Raw genomic sequence first — 18,171 nt, 5'->3', positions numbered from 1 at the left:
CATCACCATTTAAGAAGAAGCCTCTAGTGGTGTTCAGCTAACATAGGGGCTCGTACCCCCCTCAATTTTCCTGCTGCCAGCAGAGCAGGGAAAAGGAGGAATGGCCAGAGAAAATGGAGCACCCTTGTACTATACTAATCCCCAGCTGTGTTTTCACTGCCCTGTGGCTGCCGCAGCCTAGTGACATTTAGAATATTACTCAAGCTGCAGCCAGACCAAAGGAATCAAGAGGTGAGCTTCAAGCCTCTTTTGCACACACCTCCTTGTCCTGCTTGCTTTCCAGCTCATGCACACTACAGGATCCGGCCTATTAGCTTTAGCAGGAGCTGCAAGAGCTCTGGATCCAGTACCTGGAAAGAGTTTAAAAAAAAAAAAAGACTTCTAATATTAGGAAACTTCCATTCTGGAAACAGGATTGCTTTGTTGTTATGAGTAGTTCCCCCAAAGAAGTTGGAATTTCCGCTTCAGAAGCTGATGTCTGTTCTTCAAATATTTGTAAGTGCACCCAGAGATTCTGGTGGCTGCAGATTATAAATCAAAAAAGAAAAAAGAAACCTAGTGCTACATTTTCCTTTCAGTTTCACAGGTGCAACCCCACTAATTGCAACGAGCATCCGTTTCATTGGGGGTTAAACTGATATAACAAAGATGAAATTTAGGCCACAGTATTTAGCGCATAGGAGGTTTATAAGGGTGAAAACAAAGGTGAACAATTTTCAGAGGGAAGCCATCACTAAATTAAAAGTCTTCTAAAAAGATCATTCTCCTCTTTTCACCCCATGCACATGCATGTTTCCTGTGGATAATCTTTGTACAGTGTAAGCTTATATACCACGCAAAAGCATGAACTGTAGGTATCCTAGTGTAGTAGTGGGTAACACCTGTGAGTTACATGCATATTAGCCCTCAACCATGTTGTTGTTTGTTATTATGCACAGGGCTCTGTCTAGTCAGTACCACATTTTCTTCTCACGAACTGGGATTCTAGGCTCAAAACCTGGCAAGTGTTGGTTTCATACAGGAGATAAAACTGATTCCTAAGGCTCTGAACGCCTCTGTGCACCTCACCCCCACATTCCCACCCCATATCTACTCTTGAACTCAGCTTGCCCCTTTCATGAGATCCACATTATCAGATGGTCTTATAAAGTGTGCTGTCCTACTGTGTTGAGATGTGGAAGATCCGCTTGCCCAGGGAATCAACCCACATCAGTAACATGGGGTAGTTTTTCTCAGACAGACTGGCAACCAGCCATTTGCCAAACAGCTGCATAGCACATTAAAGTGCTGGCAGCTATATACTGGTTAGGAAATAGAAAAAGATAAATTGATGGTATATCACCCCAGATCAAACAGAGAAGTGTCCTTGTTGGCTCCTAGTAAGCAGGATTATTTTAACCCCCCACCCCCCCACCCCCCAAAGCTAGCCACATCTTGACAGTCTTTGGCTGAATTAGCCATTTGTCTCTTTTATAAAAACACACAAACGTTGAGCATGGTCCTTGCTTCTTAGAATTCCTGTTTGCCCAGTCAGTCGGATGAAATGATAGCAAAGACATCTGCACTGAGGAACACCATAAATTTGCTTCCCTCTCCCATTAGTTTCTATATTGCTACTGACTCCAAACACAGTATTTATAGTGCTGCGTTGGACCCAAAATTATATAATTTATAATCCCCATCTCTAATTATCCTAAAAGTGACTTATTTTGACTTAAAGTGGTGGCTGGGTTTAATCCTTTATTATGCTTCTTGAATACTTTGCAGACACAGTGTTTAAAAACATTTTAAAGGCATTTACTAAACCACAAAATTTTATGTGAACTGTGACGTAAAAGAGTAAAAACTACTAGCACTGAATTGAAACATGCTCTGTGCTTAGTTCTCTGTGGATGGACAAAAGAATAAATGGACAATGGAATGGACAGGGAGACATTATCAAGTGCTCAATTGGCTCTGACATGCTCTTAATGGCAAGAGATAAATAGATTCTTTTAATGCCTTAACAGTTAGGACATAGTTGGCATGTAGATTTGTATAGTAATCAGGATTGATACCTATAATAATGCACATGAAACACATGCTCATAATCCAAAGGTCCATTTTTTGCTGTAGATATTAACTAATTCTTTGTTTCTTACCTGCTCTATTACTTGGAAATGCTGCTGTAACAATGTATTATTTTGTCTCGGGTTTGACATATGAATTCCACCCTAGGTAATTCTCCTCTCTCCCACCCACCCAGCCAAAAATGTACTATAATCAGTAAGTGCATTAATTTATGCAGGCTTCCCAAATGTACATTTCTTAAGCTTCCAGATCTTTTTGATCATCTCTAGACTTAAAACAGGAATTTAGTCCACAATCTGGGATGAGACTTGCAGTGTGGCTAAAAATAAGTGTTCTGAAGTATAACCAAGGAAGAGTATTTCTGCTGCGCGGTATCGCACTTCTGAGTGCTGTTGGAGCTAAATGTGCTAAGTACCATGGGGGACAAATTCCGCCCCCCTCCTCTGCGACTGTAGTAGGCCTCAGAAGCAAAGGACCCAGGGCAGTTTGATTCTGTGGAGGGCAAGATCTGGACGACACCACAAGACAAACATGCCCCATGCATACAGTGGAGCCCAGCTCTATAGGGGCTCCGTCCACTTCCCTGAGCAGCTGAGTTAGGGGATATGAGGAGCATAGTGAGGCCAGTGGATCTGCCACTGGCCATTCAATCTCATGGAGCAATGGGAACTACTGCAATTTCAGGGCAGCGGTCGTGGCTATGGTTGGCTCTGCTGCAGCTTTGCAGCAAAGGGGGCGGCGGGGAATTGCAACTCAGCCCCCCTGGGTGGGCTTGGGGGGAGGTTTAACCCATAGGCTGAGTTGCCTCTGCCCTATTGACTTCAGCATGTCTTTGCAGCATAAGAATAATTCTCAGCAATTATGCAGGCTTCCTATTATTTCTATAAAGCGCATAGATAATGCAGTGATGGATGCTTTCAGCAGATTTAATTCATTAAGAAGTCTAGAAGGGAGAAACTTGTCTGCAAAGAATAAGTCACCGATCACCTGTAAACCCCCCCCCACACAAACAACGTAAGTGTATTTCACACTGTTTGGGATATTTTCTTAGCATAGGGTAAGGGAATCTGCCTTCAGTCTGCTTTACATTGGTAGACTCGATGCTGGCACAACGAGTGCCCCATCAAATGCAGCACTATGAGCGTAATGCCACTGAAGTCAATGGGACTTCGTAAGTGTAGAATCTGACTCACTCTCCTCAGATGATTCTAAGTTCATATTAGTGTGCTCTTCTGCTAAATCTTCCCCATTACTGTTTGTATCTCAGCCTCAGGGTTATATTGCTGGCTCATATCTACTTTATTTTGCAAATAATACCTTTGGTTGCTATATATTTGTAAGATTTTTCTTTGTAAGAATGTGTGCCTTCTTACTGATCATAAAATATAAAGCCTTGCGTTAGGTCAGTTTGCATCCTAAATCATAAGCAAAATAATCATCGGTTTCTCTAAATTAATTTGGATCATGTGTCAGGAGCAGAGATGGGTTCAAGCTAAAATCCTGTATTCAGACCCTGCAGAAAGATCCCCAATTTTTGAAGTTTGGGCCCACCTCTAACTATGAATTTTGCCCCCAGCGAACTTCTGTCATTGCCATTATCATGGTCAATAAAACCAACAAGATTTGTATAGAGCAGTAAGAACAGAATTTAAAGGGAAATATTTTAAACCAGTTCTAATGCGAAGTTTCCATAAAAGGCCAAGGTAAATTTTTTACCTTAACAGACCCCTGCAAAAATGCTGGTAGTCTGTTTAACTACCAACTTTGGAAGTTTAGGAACAGAAAAGGTCAAAAAGTCAAAGTTCCAATGGCTCAGCAGGCTGACGTGGTTGAGGCAGAGCAGTTTCATAGCCAGTGGGACACAGGAGTGATGTGGCCAGCATCACATCAGCCTGCCTCTGACTGCTTTAACCCAATGGATCAGGCACCCGTTTTGCAGTTGGGTGAACTGAAGGTGGCCTTTCAGTGTGAAACTGAGCAAAATTCGAATCCACAAACTTGAAGATTGGTATGAGAAAATTTTAGGAAAGCTCAGAATCTGAACGCACATCTAGAATCAAATGTTGCGTCTGGTTACCATAATGTTACCCTGGGTTGAACCAAAATCCCAGACCTGAATACCTTCGAGCTTTGGGAGGGGAAGTTTTTTTAAATCCTTATATGACTTTTGTGGTTTGCGCCAATCTCTGAAGTTCATGAAAAGAAATAAAGGGAACAATGCGTGCCTGTATTGACTTCAAAAAGATGTTCATCTGCCTAAAATTGAGGAGCAAATGAATCTCATTCCCACTGATTGTTGAATTCTGCCAATGCTGAACAACGTCTGTGTAGAACAAATGGGTAAGGTCACAAACTCTGTGTGTGGAGACTCAAAGATGAGTAGACACCTACCTTTGGATGTTTAGTCCAAGGAAAGGTGTTAGCCACACACAGTGATTGTCAGAGCTTGAATTAGTTAAAAGAGACAACGTCCCTTCCTTCCTCTTCTTTCCTTTCCTTCTTCCTTTATTTTAACTAAGGGAATTTTGTTCCTTCTCTTCTCTGTAACTCTTTTCTCAGTTCCAACCTTGAACTGGGTGGTGGACAAAAATTCGACATAATTGATTTGCCGTCTGAAGGGCGTTTTAGGCAGACATCTGCACAGATTCAATGTAAAGGCAGCTTGGGCAGCAAACAGACACATAAAATGACCTTTCTACTAAAAGGGGGCTTTGAATGTCTGGGGCATTCATCCCAGGCTCTGAGACCAAATTCTCCCCCTTGGATAACTCCAAGAGCTCCAAACAATGTCTACATCACACGATTCATCTGAATAAAGTCTCAATATTTTTTCAATATATAGGAGTCTTTCAGAGGTACATTTTTCAAAGTGCAGTGTAGGAGAAGCACACATTTGCAGTCGTTATTACATGAACAGATTCTCATTCAATTATCTCTCACACACTGTACGGCAATGTAAGTTCTTCCAGGTACATTATGAGCATGGGTCAGAGATATAAATGTGTATCTCTCATCAGTCGTGACAGCCATCACACACCAGTTCCTCAGCCAGTGAAAATTGGTGCATCTTCCCACAAATCAATGGAGCTGCGCTGAATTACACCGAATGAGGATTTGGCACTGCATGCCAAATTTCTTGCGCGCTACACTGAAAACTTATCCAGACGTGTGGTGTTCAGTGTCGTCTGATAGCTTTTAAATTCCACCCTGTAATGGGTGTGATTTAACTTTATGAAATTTCTTCAGTATAATTGTAGTCATTGTCCTCCAAGTAGTTTTCTTCTGTGTAGTGTCTGTGTAGTCTTATCTCCATTCTAGCACACGCTGTGTCTGCTTTCAAGAGCTTTGTCTCGTCATGTGCCACATATGTATGCCTGTCTTAGCTGCTATACATCCTGCTAAATGCATTAGATACCCTAAAATTGGGTTCCCATTCTCTTGTCCTGGACAACTTCAGGTTGCACACAAGTGTGCATTTTATGTGACTGTCCATATACTTTCCCTTAACAGACAACTCATACACGCAATAGGGCCAACAAATGCATTTTTAACTTAATAACTATTACCAAATCCTTTGAACGTTGACTGTTAACCATTTTTAAACGTGCACTGTGGGGAACAGCAAAGCTCTCCAGCCACATGCTGCCAAATCAGCCATTTCCCCTTTAAAGCTTCTGTTAGCTGCAGCTAGCTTGAAAAAGAGCAACTGTATCTTTCACTGAAGTTTCTTTTGGGTCACACATTATTTAGGGGCGTTTTGAATGGAGACAATGATGCCGATACTAAAAATATTTTCAGTGTGAATTTAGGTTCATTGCCATTTGCAGAAGAAGCTGCAAGTCTCGTGATGTTTCTAAAGGGTGTGTGCGTACCAATAGACAAATCTGACTTTCTACCATTTGATAAGCTGGTCAATTGCATTTATTTATAATCAAATGTTGTTTTGGGAAAATCCTTTTTATTTTTTATTATTATTTAAAAACAAATTAAAGAAATATTTTATTTTTAATACAGACACAGCCGTTGAAGTAGCAGTAAAAAACATCTCCACAGAGAGGCACATGGCTTTGAAATGTTTTGGTATGTAACATAACTGCATTGTTATCAGGTCTTAACTTTTGCACAGAGAATATTTCTTGTTTTTAAAGCAAAACCTCTGTCAGCTTTGAAAAGGTTTTCGGAAATGTCCAGTACTCACATAAGATGGTAACAAAGGGTAAAAAAAAATATTAAATGTTTTCATTCATTTAACAAGCAACATTGTTTTATCTCTCTTCTTAACCAAACAAGAGTTTCTTTGATTTTTTTTTTAAGTCAAATTTAGGATTCTGCTGTTCAGAGCGGAGAGGTCACAAGGCCCTAATGCGTTTAGCATTGACTGCCCTCTCTTGTAGTGCGTCTATTAGTCAGTAATTTGATTTGTACCTATTCATTTGCAGTCCCTGCAGGAGCTCTGAGCTGGCCCCACGTATAATTGGTGCTGTCTCTATTTTTACATCATTAGATTAGCCCCGACTCCTGGCCACTTGTTGTCTGCGCTTGTCTGTCCATTTATACAACCTAATGTAACACAAAATTCATTACTGATCACATTACTTTCAACTCTGAAGCCAGCCTTGTGATAAACATTTTGTTAACCCTTTCTTGCCAGTGTGCTGGTTTAGAGGACAAATGCACTTTCTCTAGGCAGGAAAATCAATATAATAATAAAACAAAGTGGAATCACATTTCTAGATTTGTCATTCCTCTAGGAGAAAGAAATGGAAAAAATGTAAGAGGTGATTAAATGATTACTGTATCCATGCATCACCCGCTAGCATATGTGAAATAAGCCCAGTGGCATCCTTCCTGTCATAATATGAAGAAGTGGCACGCTACAGGCACTTAATTTGAAACTTAATTTCTTACTCACTGTTCTCCAAGTGTTTTAGGTCTTCTGTGCAGACTATAATCAAGTTATGACATTATTGGAACTGGACATTTTCCTTCCATTGCTTTGTCTCCGAGCAGTTAGCAGGAAAACAATTGACTTTCTCCTTAGAGATCTGTTGTTGTTGTTCAAATGATTAAGTAGATTAATTCTCTTACCGCAGTACATTGGTGTTCCATATGAAATTCTGAACAACCCTTCTTTTTAGTGTGGCTTCGTTCATGTTTGTCTGTCCTATATACTCTTATCCTTTTAAAGCAGTAGCCTTTTGGATCGCTGTGGCTTTTGCCATTGATTTCAATGGGAATGGGAGCAGGCCATTGGAGGGATTTGTTTGGGCCTGACCCTTCAAGGAGCTGAGCATCCTTTTGGCTTCTATTCTTGGGGGCGCTCAGTACCTTGCAGTGTCAATCCCTCAAGATGGCATTTGCTACTTAATGAAATAAATGTTGGTACCCGCAAAATCGATTGATTTTAACAAGTTTCTAAAGTCATTTTGTAATTGCATTGCATGGTTTGGAACACTGTCCATTTGGCTTTTTTACATGTTTATTCCTTTATTAAATCTTCCTTTTAAAAGATAAAGACAAAGCTCTAGAGAGTCTATGATAGGGAACAATCCTGCACTGGCCGGGGGGTAGAAGACTTGGTAGCCTAGTAGGACTCCTCCATCTCTAACGCCTGTAATTCTGAGGTTCTTTTTAGTGGCGCTTGCAGATATTTGTATGTAGGCTGCAGCTTGGGGTCTGAGTATTTCTGGGTAGGGGTAAATGGCTCCCACTATCCAGCATTTGAGACAGATTGATGTTTTACAGATTCTTTGTGAGCCAAATCCTGCTCTGACTGGTGGTATGATAGCAGAGCGAGGATGAAGGCATGTGCACAGATCCGGCAGGCCAGGGCTGCATTCCATAAGATGGGTGCATGTGTACTTTGCAGGTTTCAACACCCTGTGCATCCACCATCTGGTGGCTAGCACTTGCTGCTGCTAGCATCACGGTCCAGTGCACCGGGTGTCAGAAGACCTGGGTTCCAATTTCAGATGTGCTACAGACTTGCTTTGTGACTTTGGGCAAACAGCTGTGCCTCAGTGTCCCCATCTGCAGAATGGGGATAATAATACCCACTTAGTAAAGTCCTTTGAGAGCAATGGATGAAATGTGGTACATAAGTACTATAGGACTGATTCACTACTCCAGTTTTACGCCAGTGTAAATACACAGAACTCATTACATCAGCATAAAACTGGAGTCCAGCAGTGAGGAATCAGGCTGAAAGTATTCCTTGGTATTAACAATAGCCCACTTGGGGACGGGAGGCACAGGCTAGTGTCCTATCTTAGCACAGGCCTGTGCTTTATGGAGGGATCCTGCCCTCTTGCTTGAACAGTGTAAAGAGGATCCCAGAACCCTCTCACCTACCTCCTTAGACACCAGCTCAAGGTCTTTGAGCCTAAAAGGACAAATCCCTTGCACGGATTCACAAAGTCCCCAGAGTAGCAGGACTGAATGTGGTTCTGCTGCATAGGCGGCAGATCACAAAGAGGCCACACCAGGAGACTGGACATCCCCTCTATGCTGCAGAGCACTGCTGCAGACTTAAGGGAAGGGTGATATTAGCAAGTGAGTCCAGATCACGCCGATCCCCTGGCCAAAGCCCTTGCGTAGTGAGTGTGTAGCAGGCCACCATTGTTGTTACAGTCTGGCTGGTAGGAGAGGAAGGATGGTCCAGCAGTTAGGATGATACCTGCACCTCAGTTCCCTGTTCCACCTTGGGCAAGTCGTTTAGTCCCTCTGGGTATGTCTACCTTGCAATTAAACACTTGTGGCTGGCCCATGTCAGCTGACTCAGGCTCGCGGGTCTTGGGCTGAGGGGCCGTTAAATTGCAGTGTAGACTTTCGGGCTCGGGCTGGACCCTGAGCTCTGGAACCCTCCCCCTACTTGCGGGGTCCCAGAGCCTCACCTCCAGCCCAAGCCCCAAAGTCTCCACCACAGTTAAACAGCCCCTTAGCCAGAGTCCCGCAAGCCTGAGTCCACTGACATGGGCCACCTGCAGTTTTTAATTGCAGTGTAGACATACCCTCTGCGCCTCAACTCCCCATCTGTAAATTGGGTATAATAGCCCTGCTCTTCTTCACAGGGTGTTATGGGGATAAATATGTTAAAGATTGTGAGGCATGAATGGGGGGAGGTCCAATAAGTATTTTAGATAGATGGGTGGATGCTGAAGTAGTGATTGTAGAAATGGGGGGCAGGGACTGGCCAGATTCCCGGTTAGTGAGGGGGAAGGATTCCATCTTCAGGCATCTATCTTTCTATCCATCGGTATACACCCGATCGATCGATCTATCTATCTATCTATCTATCTATCTATCTATCTATCTATCTATCTATCTATCTATCTATCTATCTATCTATCTATCTATCTATCTATCTATCTATCTATCTATCTATCTATCTATCTATCTATCTACCTAATCATCTCAGTGTTTTATACTGTTGCCCATCACCATAGTATCTGAGCACCTTCCATTAATGTAGATTCCCAGCACACATTTTCTTCATGCATTGAAAATCGGTCCCTTTGCTTAATTTGAAACAATGTGCTGCAGTAGCTAAATCCCCATTCTGGCCTCTGTGTAGCATCTACGCCAGCCTCTGGTCATTAATGTGCTGTTCTCTGTAACGTGAAAGGAAAAGACCCAAAGTTATTGAAAAGCCCTCATAAAGTATTCATTGTGCTCATTAGGGGAAACAGGAGCGAAGGAAATAGAAGGGAAACCATTTAAGCAACGCATTGTTAAGCAGGAGAACTTTTAAACGAACACTTCTTATTAGAAAGATACCATAAAGTATGAGTCACATTAAACAACAAAATACACATTAACATGGCAAAATCCTTGTCAATAAATGGAAGGTCAAAGACCAAAACAGTGAAAATGCACCAGTCTGGGCCAACCTCTTGGCCCTGTGGTTTTTCTTTCACACAGCCACAGAGGCTCGTATTCCGCTGCTGCGTCCAGTCTCTTGCTCCTCCGACCTGCAGCTACCGGGACTGTTTTGTGGCAGCAGCTCAGTTCCTGAGATAACGGAAGTACTGCACATTTAGGAACAGCATTGATGGGCAACTGTAAAGTGCCATCTGAGCCTCCTGTGCCAAAGGAGGGCAGCATCAGTCTGTGGCATGGAGTGAAATAGCGGGACGTTCCATAGAAGACCCCACTTTCCATTCATAGGTGCACAGACCCTTTTCTACTACGGTTTCATAGAGTTTGCTGCCTCACTATTAATTAGGACACCGGTCATTTCCCTAATATGTTTCTCGAAAAGGCTATCCGATGAATAATAATCTGAACTTTCTGAAAATCTGGACTTGCTATCCAAGCCTGGCATTTAACCATAGTGTCTAAGGAACCTCACGGCCTTGGGCCCACAGCCCCACTCTGATGACCCATATTTGTTCACTCCACCCCTGGCACACTGGCTCAGCAGGCATAGCTAGCAGTGATACTGTTATTGTAGCAGTTAGAGGGGAACTAATCAGGAGGAGAGTGGGAAGTGGCAAGGGAAGTAAGGAAAGATCGACCGCCAAGTGAGGACAGAGACAACAGGGAGGAAAGAAGAAAGTGATTCATCTTAATGGAAGGCCTTATTGTAGATCAGCTGATTCAGCCCTTGCGTATTACTTCAGCTACTTCCTAATGCTTGGAATTGTCTTTTCTAGCGGCAACACTTCTGTCTGTAACCAGCAGGAGGTGATGTCTCTAAGTCAAATCCTGGGAGATGCTAAGCTCCCCTGGAAGTCAAAGAGTGTTGCAGTCATGGTATGGAAATATTATCCTTCTCTCCATTCCTACCCTCTGCCATGTATAATAAATAAAACAATAGACTTTTATTCATTAACATTTATGGGGAAATGTTAATATTAAACTGTAAGTGAAAAGCCATATCTTATTGAATTCTTCTGCTGTGTTATTGAAAGTCTAATTGCATTTTGCATTTAAATAAAAAACAGATGACTTTCAGGACACTCAGGCGGGCATTCTGTAAGTGAGAATTTATCTTGCGATCTAGGTAAACAATGTCTCATCATTTAACAGTTATTATAAATAATGGGGTTTTAAGCACTTTGCTGGGAGTTCATATTGGCTCCACACGGGTTGCAGTAAGAGAGAGAGAATTCAGTGATATCTTGCAGGCATCCGGTCAGAAGAGATTATATCCTGATCTCTCTTCTCATGTTCTAGCATTTTTCATCCTACTCTGTTTATAGTTGCTAAATGTTCTATGCTACTATCCTTAGACAAAAATAATGCAGATATAATTTTGCAGGCACTATTCTTTGCAAATGGAAAAATCTGCCAAGCCAAAGTGACACTTGGCCAAAAATAGAATTTGTTTAGGTCTATAGCATAATTCCATACAGGTGTTTTAGAGGGAATCATCAAACGAAATGTTCTTTTTAAAAGTTGGTTAGCTCAGAGATCTTCAACTTTTTTGCCAAGGGTTAAAGGGACACCAGGATAAAATAGATGTTGTTTTTAAAATAATCTTGACCTTTTTTGCTAGCACCTCCTTAAATTACACCAAATTCCATGATGATATAAGGAATAGATTAGAGAGAGATTAAAACCTTTTAACAAAATTTAAAACCTAAATGACTTCCCCCCCCTCCATTTCTGCTCTTTATTTCCTTTTTACACTTCATCTTAAACAATGAAAATAGACAAGTCTGTTTTTCTTTTGTGGCTAGCCAACTCTTAATGTTTCACTTTATGGTTCTCATACATTAGCAGGATTTTGATTCATCAACATTCAGTTACCAGTGGCACTTTTTCCTCATAAATTGCAAAATCTTCCTCTTTACCATGTCACTTTTCATATTGTGTCCCCCAATAGAGAGGGAATTGTTTTTCCCCTGCTGATAGAACTAGGTAGAACAGTGGAGGGACACTTTAAAACAATCATTCACAGCTGTTAGATAAGGAGAGTAGGGGTGAAATCATGCCCCTTTGAAGTCAATGGGAGTTTTGCCATTTACCTCAGTGAGGACAAGATTTCATCCTATGGGCCTGATCCAAAGCCCTTTGAATTTAATGAAAAGACTCCCATTGACTTCAGTGGGCTTTGTATGAAGCCTAGGTTTGTATCCATGCATCTCTACCAATATTAATCCTAATTGGTGCCTTCTTGTCAGTGCTGCTTTATAGACTGACCAGCAAGGAGAGTAATACTACAGCAGTTTCAGTTCTGGGAAATTTAGAGAAGGCTCCCTCAGCATTCATAGCTCAGTGTGTGGGATGTCCCAAAACCTCTTAATCAAAGGCATATGATTTCCAGCAACTATAGTAGCCATGTGAATCTAACACAGCATCTAGAATTGGCTAGACTGGTTATTTTAGAACATCTAGGAAATTCTATTAATGCCATTGGCATAGGCAGCATTTGGAAACACATGCTTGTAGAAATGTCTCTTTCCACCAAGGAAGTTGTTTGTAGTATTTTGCCTCAAAAGGCAGGTGAGTCCTTCTCCCCGGAGCACTCCCACAGTAAATGGTTTATTGGCATTTCCATTGTTCAATAAGTGTTTTCAAGATCTGCCCAATAGTTGAACTTTGACTGTTAAGTTGAAGACTATACTGTGGTCTTTAAAGGGCCCGCTGGGGTCGGACACTGCACCTATAGCCGTTCCTGTCGGTGTTTTGTCTGGAAAAACTCCAGGCAGGAAGAATGTGCCCGGGGGGCCACTAAAGGAGAGGACACAGAATTAGCAACTGCTCCCACCCATTGCAAAGACGTGTGCTCCCTCAGCTCAGCCCACATGCTCCAGCATGGCACGTGGTGTGGGGAGGGGTATGAAAAGACTTCAGTGGGAGCTATAAAAGCTGAGCACATTACAGAACTCTTGTCCAGAGGAGACTAAAATGTGGGTGACTTCTTTAGAGAGAGAGAGAAAGGCAGTCTGCTAGTCAGCGTGAGATAATGGAAAGCTGCTGAGCCCTCATGCCTACCTCAGAATCCAGATGTGGCCTTCTCCCATGTGCTGAATAGGAAGTCCCAGAGAGTCTCTCCCTAAATGCTCCTCATTCCCCCAGTGCTGTCCCAAATCAGACCACAAAACACACCCCACAGCTTCCCCTTTCCACTGCCAGAACACCTTGTGCATGCCTTAGCCTGGTGAGGGAGCTCTTCCCATAGAGTCCCTTGTTCACGGAGAAGAATTCCCTGGTCTTACATTAACTCTTCTAGACTTCATGCAAGAGCTACGTGCTTGTCTGTCTGCAGCACATTCACACATTTGGCAACGTTTTAAAATGTGGAACTTAAAAAAAAAAAAGCCTAATGTGTTAAAATCTATTATTTTTAAATGATTTAATGATTTTTAAAATAAGGTTTTCTAATTAAAATGGATCCTTATTTTAAGCAGTTGATAGCTGCTCTCTGCTTTCAGGAGAGCAAATACGAATATGCTACACAGATGCATCTGCGTTAACTGAGGGCCAAATTGTGCCTTCACCTATAGCTTCCATCAGGGCGCCCATGCACACGTATTTCCAAGGTCAGTGTGGTACTGTACGGGTCAGACATTCTGCAACAAGTAAGAAAAAGATAGGGCCTGATTCTGGTTTTTAAAGTATCTTGAGCCCTCTTTTAGTTAGTGCCTAAAAATAACGGAATCCAGAGGGTGTGTGTGTGTTTTGGCAGGCACAATCAAACAGTTAAACTAATTAAATAGTTTATTGTGGGTGCAATTATTCGTGGGTCAGCAAAAATTAAAGGACATTTCTGAAAATCAGGCCAAGGTTGAAAAACTCAGCTGCTTAAAGCAACGTCATCAACTTTAATTTGTAAAAACGGACTAATTTGAAAAATGGTGAGATCCTGGTGGATCACAGGTGTTCACCCCTCTTCTGCCATTCCCCCCCTCCCAATCTCAATGACTTATGTTCACTTTCTAGCAATGGGGAAACTTGTTTGGACAAAGTATTCATACACTCCACCTTTCCAGCCATCTCTGCCTCTGGGCCCCGCTTTAGAACCAATCTCAAACAGAGTCCCATTTGAGGTGTTCGTGAAATATTTGGATACACATTTGGGGTTTTCTGACCCTCCAGTTCCTGGGTGGGACTGGAACTAGGATGGTGGACATACAATTTAAAAAAAAAAAAAAAAGCCTCCTCTCTTGAGATTTCTGTCTTCATTTTTTAGATACAAGAGGCTCAGATAGTTTAATAAGCATCTGGGACCAGATCCTCAGCTGGTATGAATTGTTGTGACTCCATTGACTTCAAGAACTATTCTGAGTCTCGCCAGATTATCATCTGGCCTCCAAACTTTTATCTGCTTCTCCAAACCAAAGCCACACACTGAATAATTTGAGCTTTCACCATCAGGGCATCCTTCTCCCTCAGGAGAAGGGCACAGAGTCCTTCTGTAGCTCTCCTTACAAAAGGGTCACTATGTCATAGGATATTAGAATCTATACCAGGATGATTTTGGTCTGCAGTACTCCAAAATGAATTGCAGCGATGAGGGACTCAACAGTACTGTTTTTGGCAGAGGTACACACTTTTACATACCCCTCCTCCCACACACACACAGAGAAAACAAAACTGTAACAGCACAAAATGTGTCCATTTCCTGAGTTATTCAGTACCTTCTTTTTCTAAATTAGGATGTTAGGGGATCCAATCATAACGAGGGGTGAAGCAAGTTTTAGACATAAAAGAAATTGCGATGGTTTTGAGGTTTAGGCATGTCTGAAATCTCTCGTTCAGCGTATCAGTGAAATGATGCCCAGACTGTGAGGTAATCACCATATTTATTATGTTGACATTCAGGAAGCTTTTCCATGATCAGATTGTTTCCTAGGACTGTTGAGTTGGGGATGGAAAAGCAGGCAGTGCTCATCTTCTTGAGCTGCTGTGATCAGATGAAAATAAGATGTGCCATAGTATTGCTGGGGGACGCAGGGTCCCAGTCCCACAAGGGGCTGAGTACTTTCAGCTCGTGTTGACGTTAGTGGGAATTGAGGGTGCCCTGCGCTTTTCAGGATCAGGATCGTACTGAATAGACATGCTTTGGGCCTCAATGCTTTGACAAAGCCCTGGCTGGGATGATTTAGTTGGGGATTGGTCCTGCTTTGAGCAGGGGGTTGGACTAGATGACCTCCTGAGGTCCATTCCAACCCTGATATTCTATGATTCAAGCCTGTATATTTCCTCCAAAACTTTTGGGCAGGACCAGGCAACCTGGAGCTCTGTTTCCAGCAAAGTGGCAGAACAAAATTTAACAGCATGGAGTTGTTAAGGGTTGTGAACCATACAAAATAACATTTGAATTTGAATTTCTTTGGCAGAGGGGTCTCTAATGAGCAATCAGAGGCACTCCCACAACCCTAGGAACAAGAGACCAGAACTAGGGATTTTAATATAGTGTTTTCTCTGTACATGCTTTTGGTCTCAAATACACAGATGGGCTGCTTGTGTAATTGAAGATAAAAGATAATTCTGCTTAAATACATGAAAAACATATATGCACACTGGCTTGCAGCAGGAAAACATATATTAAATATGAGAGGGTACATTGTAGATCTCAAGATTTGAAAGCAAATGAAACCAGTTGGGAGACTGAAGAGTAAACTTTTAGTAGCAACATATTGTGACTTTGAAGTTCAGGGTTGTTTTTTTCCCTCCTCTTAAATCAAAACAATTACATCTGCTTCTTCATTTACGGGGGGTGGGGGAAGAACACACACTTTTGGAAATCTTGCATGAACAGTTAGTACATTTCACACTGTGTAGTTCGGCTACAGAAATATGTTTTCTATAACTTTTAGATTGTTCTTTTAGCTTTTGAAACTTCACATACTAGCTAAAATGAGCAACTTGTGTTTTGAAAGTGCCATTTAAGTAGCAAAACGTCTTAAACCTCTTTATAAAAATATACAGCTGTATGAAATTTGAGATTATTTTTTAAAGCATTACAGTCATCGTGAAAGTGCCTATCATGAAGAATATTGTCTCTCTAAATGCTTAGATCCTTTATCTGGTGCACTTTTAACCTTCCATAAAATGTTCAGAGTTGAGCCTGGCTGTATGCCAAAGATTTGGGTATCTTACTGTTTATGTACATAGTTGTTGGGAGTGTTTGGGGTTTTTCTTTTTAAAGAAAACACAACAAGCTCAATATTTTTTGAAGACAAAATGCTTTAAAGGTGCACACATGAAAATGTTTTATTCTTGTCTCAACCATCTCATCTTGCTTGAAGTCAGTCCAGACATTTATGTAAATTCAGATGCCCTCTTAATTTTTGTAGGTGTTAATCATTTGGCATTTTAGCATTGAAATAATGCACTACAGAGTAATTGCACAATCTCAGTTGATTTTTGATGTTCAAAAGACTCTGTCTTCAGCCCTTGGGGTACGTGTTATCTTCAATATCTCCTCCTCCAAGTTGTTAGACCCTACCACCCTTTTTTCCTGACACGCCAGCTTTCATCTCCAATGCGTTACATTGTAGAGAATTCTATGTGGATTCAGCCTTAGAGTTGTTGTAAGATAATTTGACTGTCATGAATATTTTGCATAGGCCACTGATTTCCAATTTCATAGGCAGTGTTTGCATGTCTTTTCTACTCTGAAAATGTAATGTAGCCCCTTCTCTTGGGTCTCAGCATCTTTCCTGTTGGAATGGTGTGAAATAAATTCATACAGCGATTGATTTTCAGTATTAAAATATCATATCTCTGCATTTCCTCTTTTCAAAGTTGTCTAAGGTCTGTTTACTCAAACGGCTGATAAAAAAAATTGCTACAATTCTTAGTGCTTCTGGGAACTTCAAATTTGTCACAACCCACTGGAGCTTCTTTAAATCAGAAATTAACAGTCAGACTATGGTTCTGCTGCTCCCAAAGCACAGCCCCTCGAACTTGAGCTCACGGAGAATCTTCGTTAGCTTTGATCAGGCCTCTGACACACATCTAAGCAATTCTTCTGCTGTCCAACAGAGGGCAGTCGTGCACCTATATGCTACCCAATTCATTGCGGTGAAGAAAAATTTTAACACCTGAGAAGGACACCAAGTTTAACTACGATCAAACTTTGTAATCTGATGGGAAACATCCTTCCATTTGCTTAATTGCTGATAAATTTAAGACAAAGTAGCTCTTTTTATGAATGGGTCTGAAAAAATGGTGTGCCCCCAGCTGGCTGTGTAGCAGCTGTATGAACACGAAAATGAGACCAGCCCTCTAATTTCCAGATAGAGGAGACATACATGCCATTAAAAACAGCAATGTAGAGCTGGCGACGTGAGCAGCTGGAGGAGCTTGCTTCCCAAGTGTGTCCCTGGTGTCTTGGACAGGATCCTACGTGGGGCAGTGACGCGTCTATTTTTAGCGCACTAGCTCAGTCAGAGCTAGTGCCAGTATGTTTCATTGAGACAGGAATTGCACCTCCAGCTTGAGGCGTAGACATCCCCTTCAATGAGAGCAGACTTTGGTCTTTGGAGCTTCATGAAAGTTCTCGTGTGTGAACACATCCTGTTCAGTTGAGTAACTGTAGCAACATTACAATAAAAATGCTTTACTAATCCTTGTGTTAGGAAGAATCGTGTAGTTCATAAACATCTGGAAAAGCAGATCCTCAAGACTGCCGCTTGCCTTTTACCCTTCATTGTACATGGGACCCTTTTGGACACGAATCCAGATGGCAGAATCTTCATAATTACTATTTATTATTTGTAATAAACCGTGCTTAGAATTCAGATATTGGAGACCGATTGTGGCAGACGCCGTACAAACATGCATTAAAACAGTCCCTGCCCCGAAGATTTTACAATCTAGGTTAATAACAAGAAGATATAGAGCATCCCTACTGCCTAATACTTGGATATTCTAAGCAAGAGGACATATACAGTGCCCTGATTCTGAATAATGTAGCTGCAGGGGGGACTATTTGCTTTTCTTCAAAACAAAAGGAAGTTGCTTTGATTGTTAAATGAAGTTCTAATTTTTGCTTCTGAACTGTTCTTCCAAAAGTTGCTTGTGTCCCCAGTGAAGTGTCATCTAACCCGGCCTTTTTAAAGAGAGACATCTTATTTCTCTTGTCCTATGGTATGATCAAATACCAGTTTTGCATCCTAGTTTCACAAAAAGGCAGAGAGTAGA

The 18,171-nt window shown here is 41.6% G+C and overlaps 1 protein-coding gene across 11 annotated transcripts in view; it reads left to right on the top strand.

Moving 5' to 3' along the window:
• Nucleotides 1-18,171, top strand: part of BCAS3 (BCAS3 microtubule associated cell migration factor) — a 500,928-nt gene that overhangs the window by 471,607 nt on the left and 11,150 nt on the right. For 6 of the 11 annotated variants that reach the window (XM_073315905.1, XM_073315903.1, XM_073315904.1 and 3 more), the window contains one exon: nt 6,085-6,150. The exons of 4 other annotated variants lie outside the window; for them this stretch is intronic. In XM_073315905.1, the coding sequence (XP_073172006.1) occupies nt 6,085-6,150 (66 nt within the window). Of the gene's footprint in view, nt 1-6,084; nt 6,151-10,724; nt 10,825-18,171 lie in introns of all 11 variants that reach the window. One more of the 11 variants, XR_012155467.1, reaches the window with a different exon arrangement.

This window comes from Lepidochelys kempii, chromosome 17 (assembly GCF_965140265.1).
Source record: "Lepidochelys kempii isolate rLepKem1 chromosome 17, rLepKem1.hap2, whole genome shotgun sequence".
In the NCBI taxonomy this organism is placed as follows: domain Eukaryota; kingdom Metazoa; phylum Chordata; order Testudines; family Cheloniidae; genus Lepidochelys; species Lepidochelys kempii.
The sequence above is the reverse complement of the archived record's forward strand: the minus strand, read 5'-3'. Positions and strand labels throughout refer to the sequence as shown.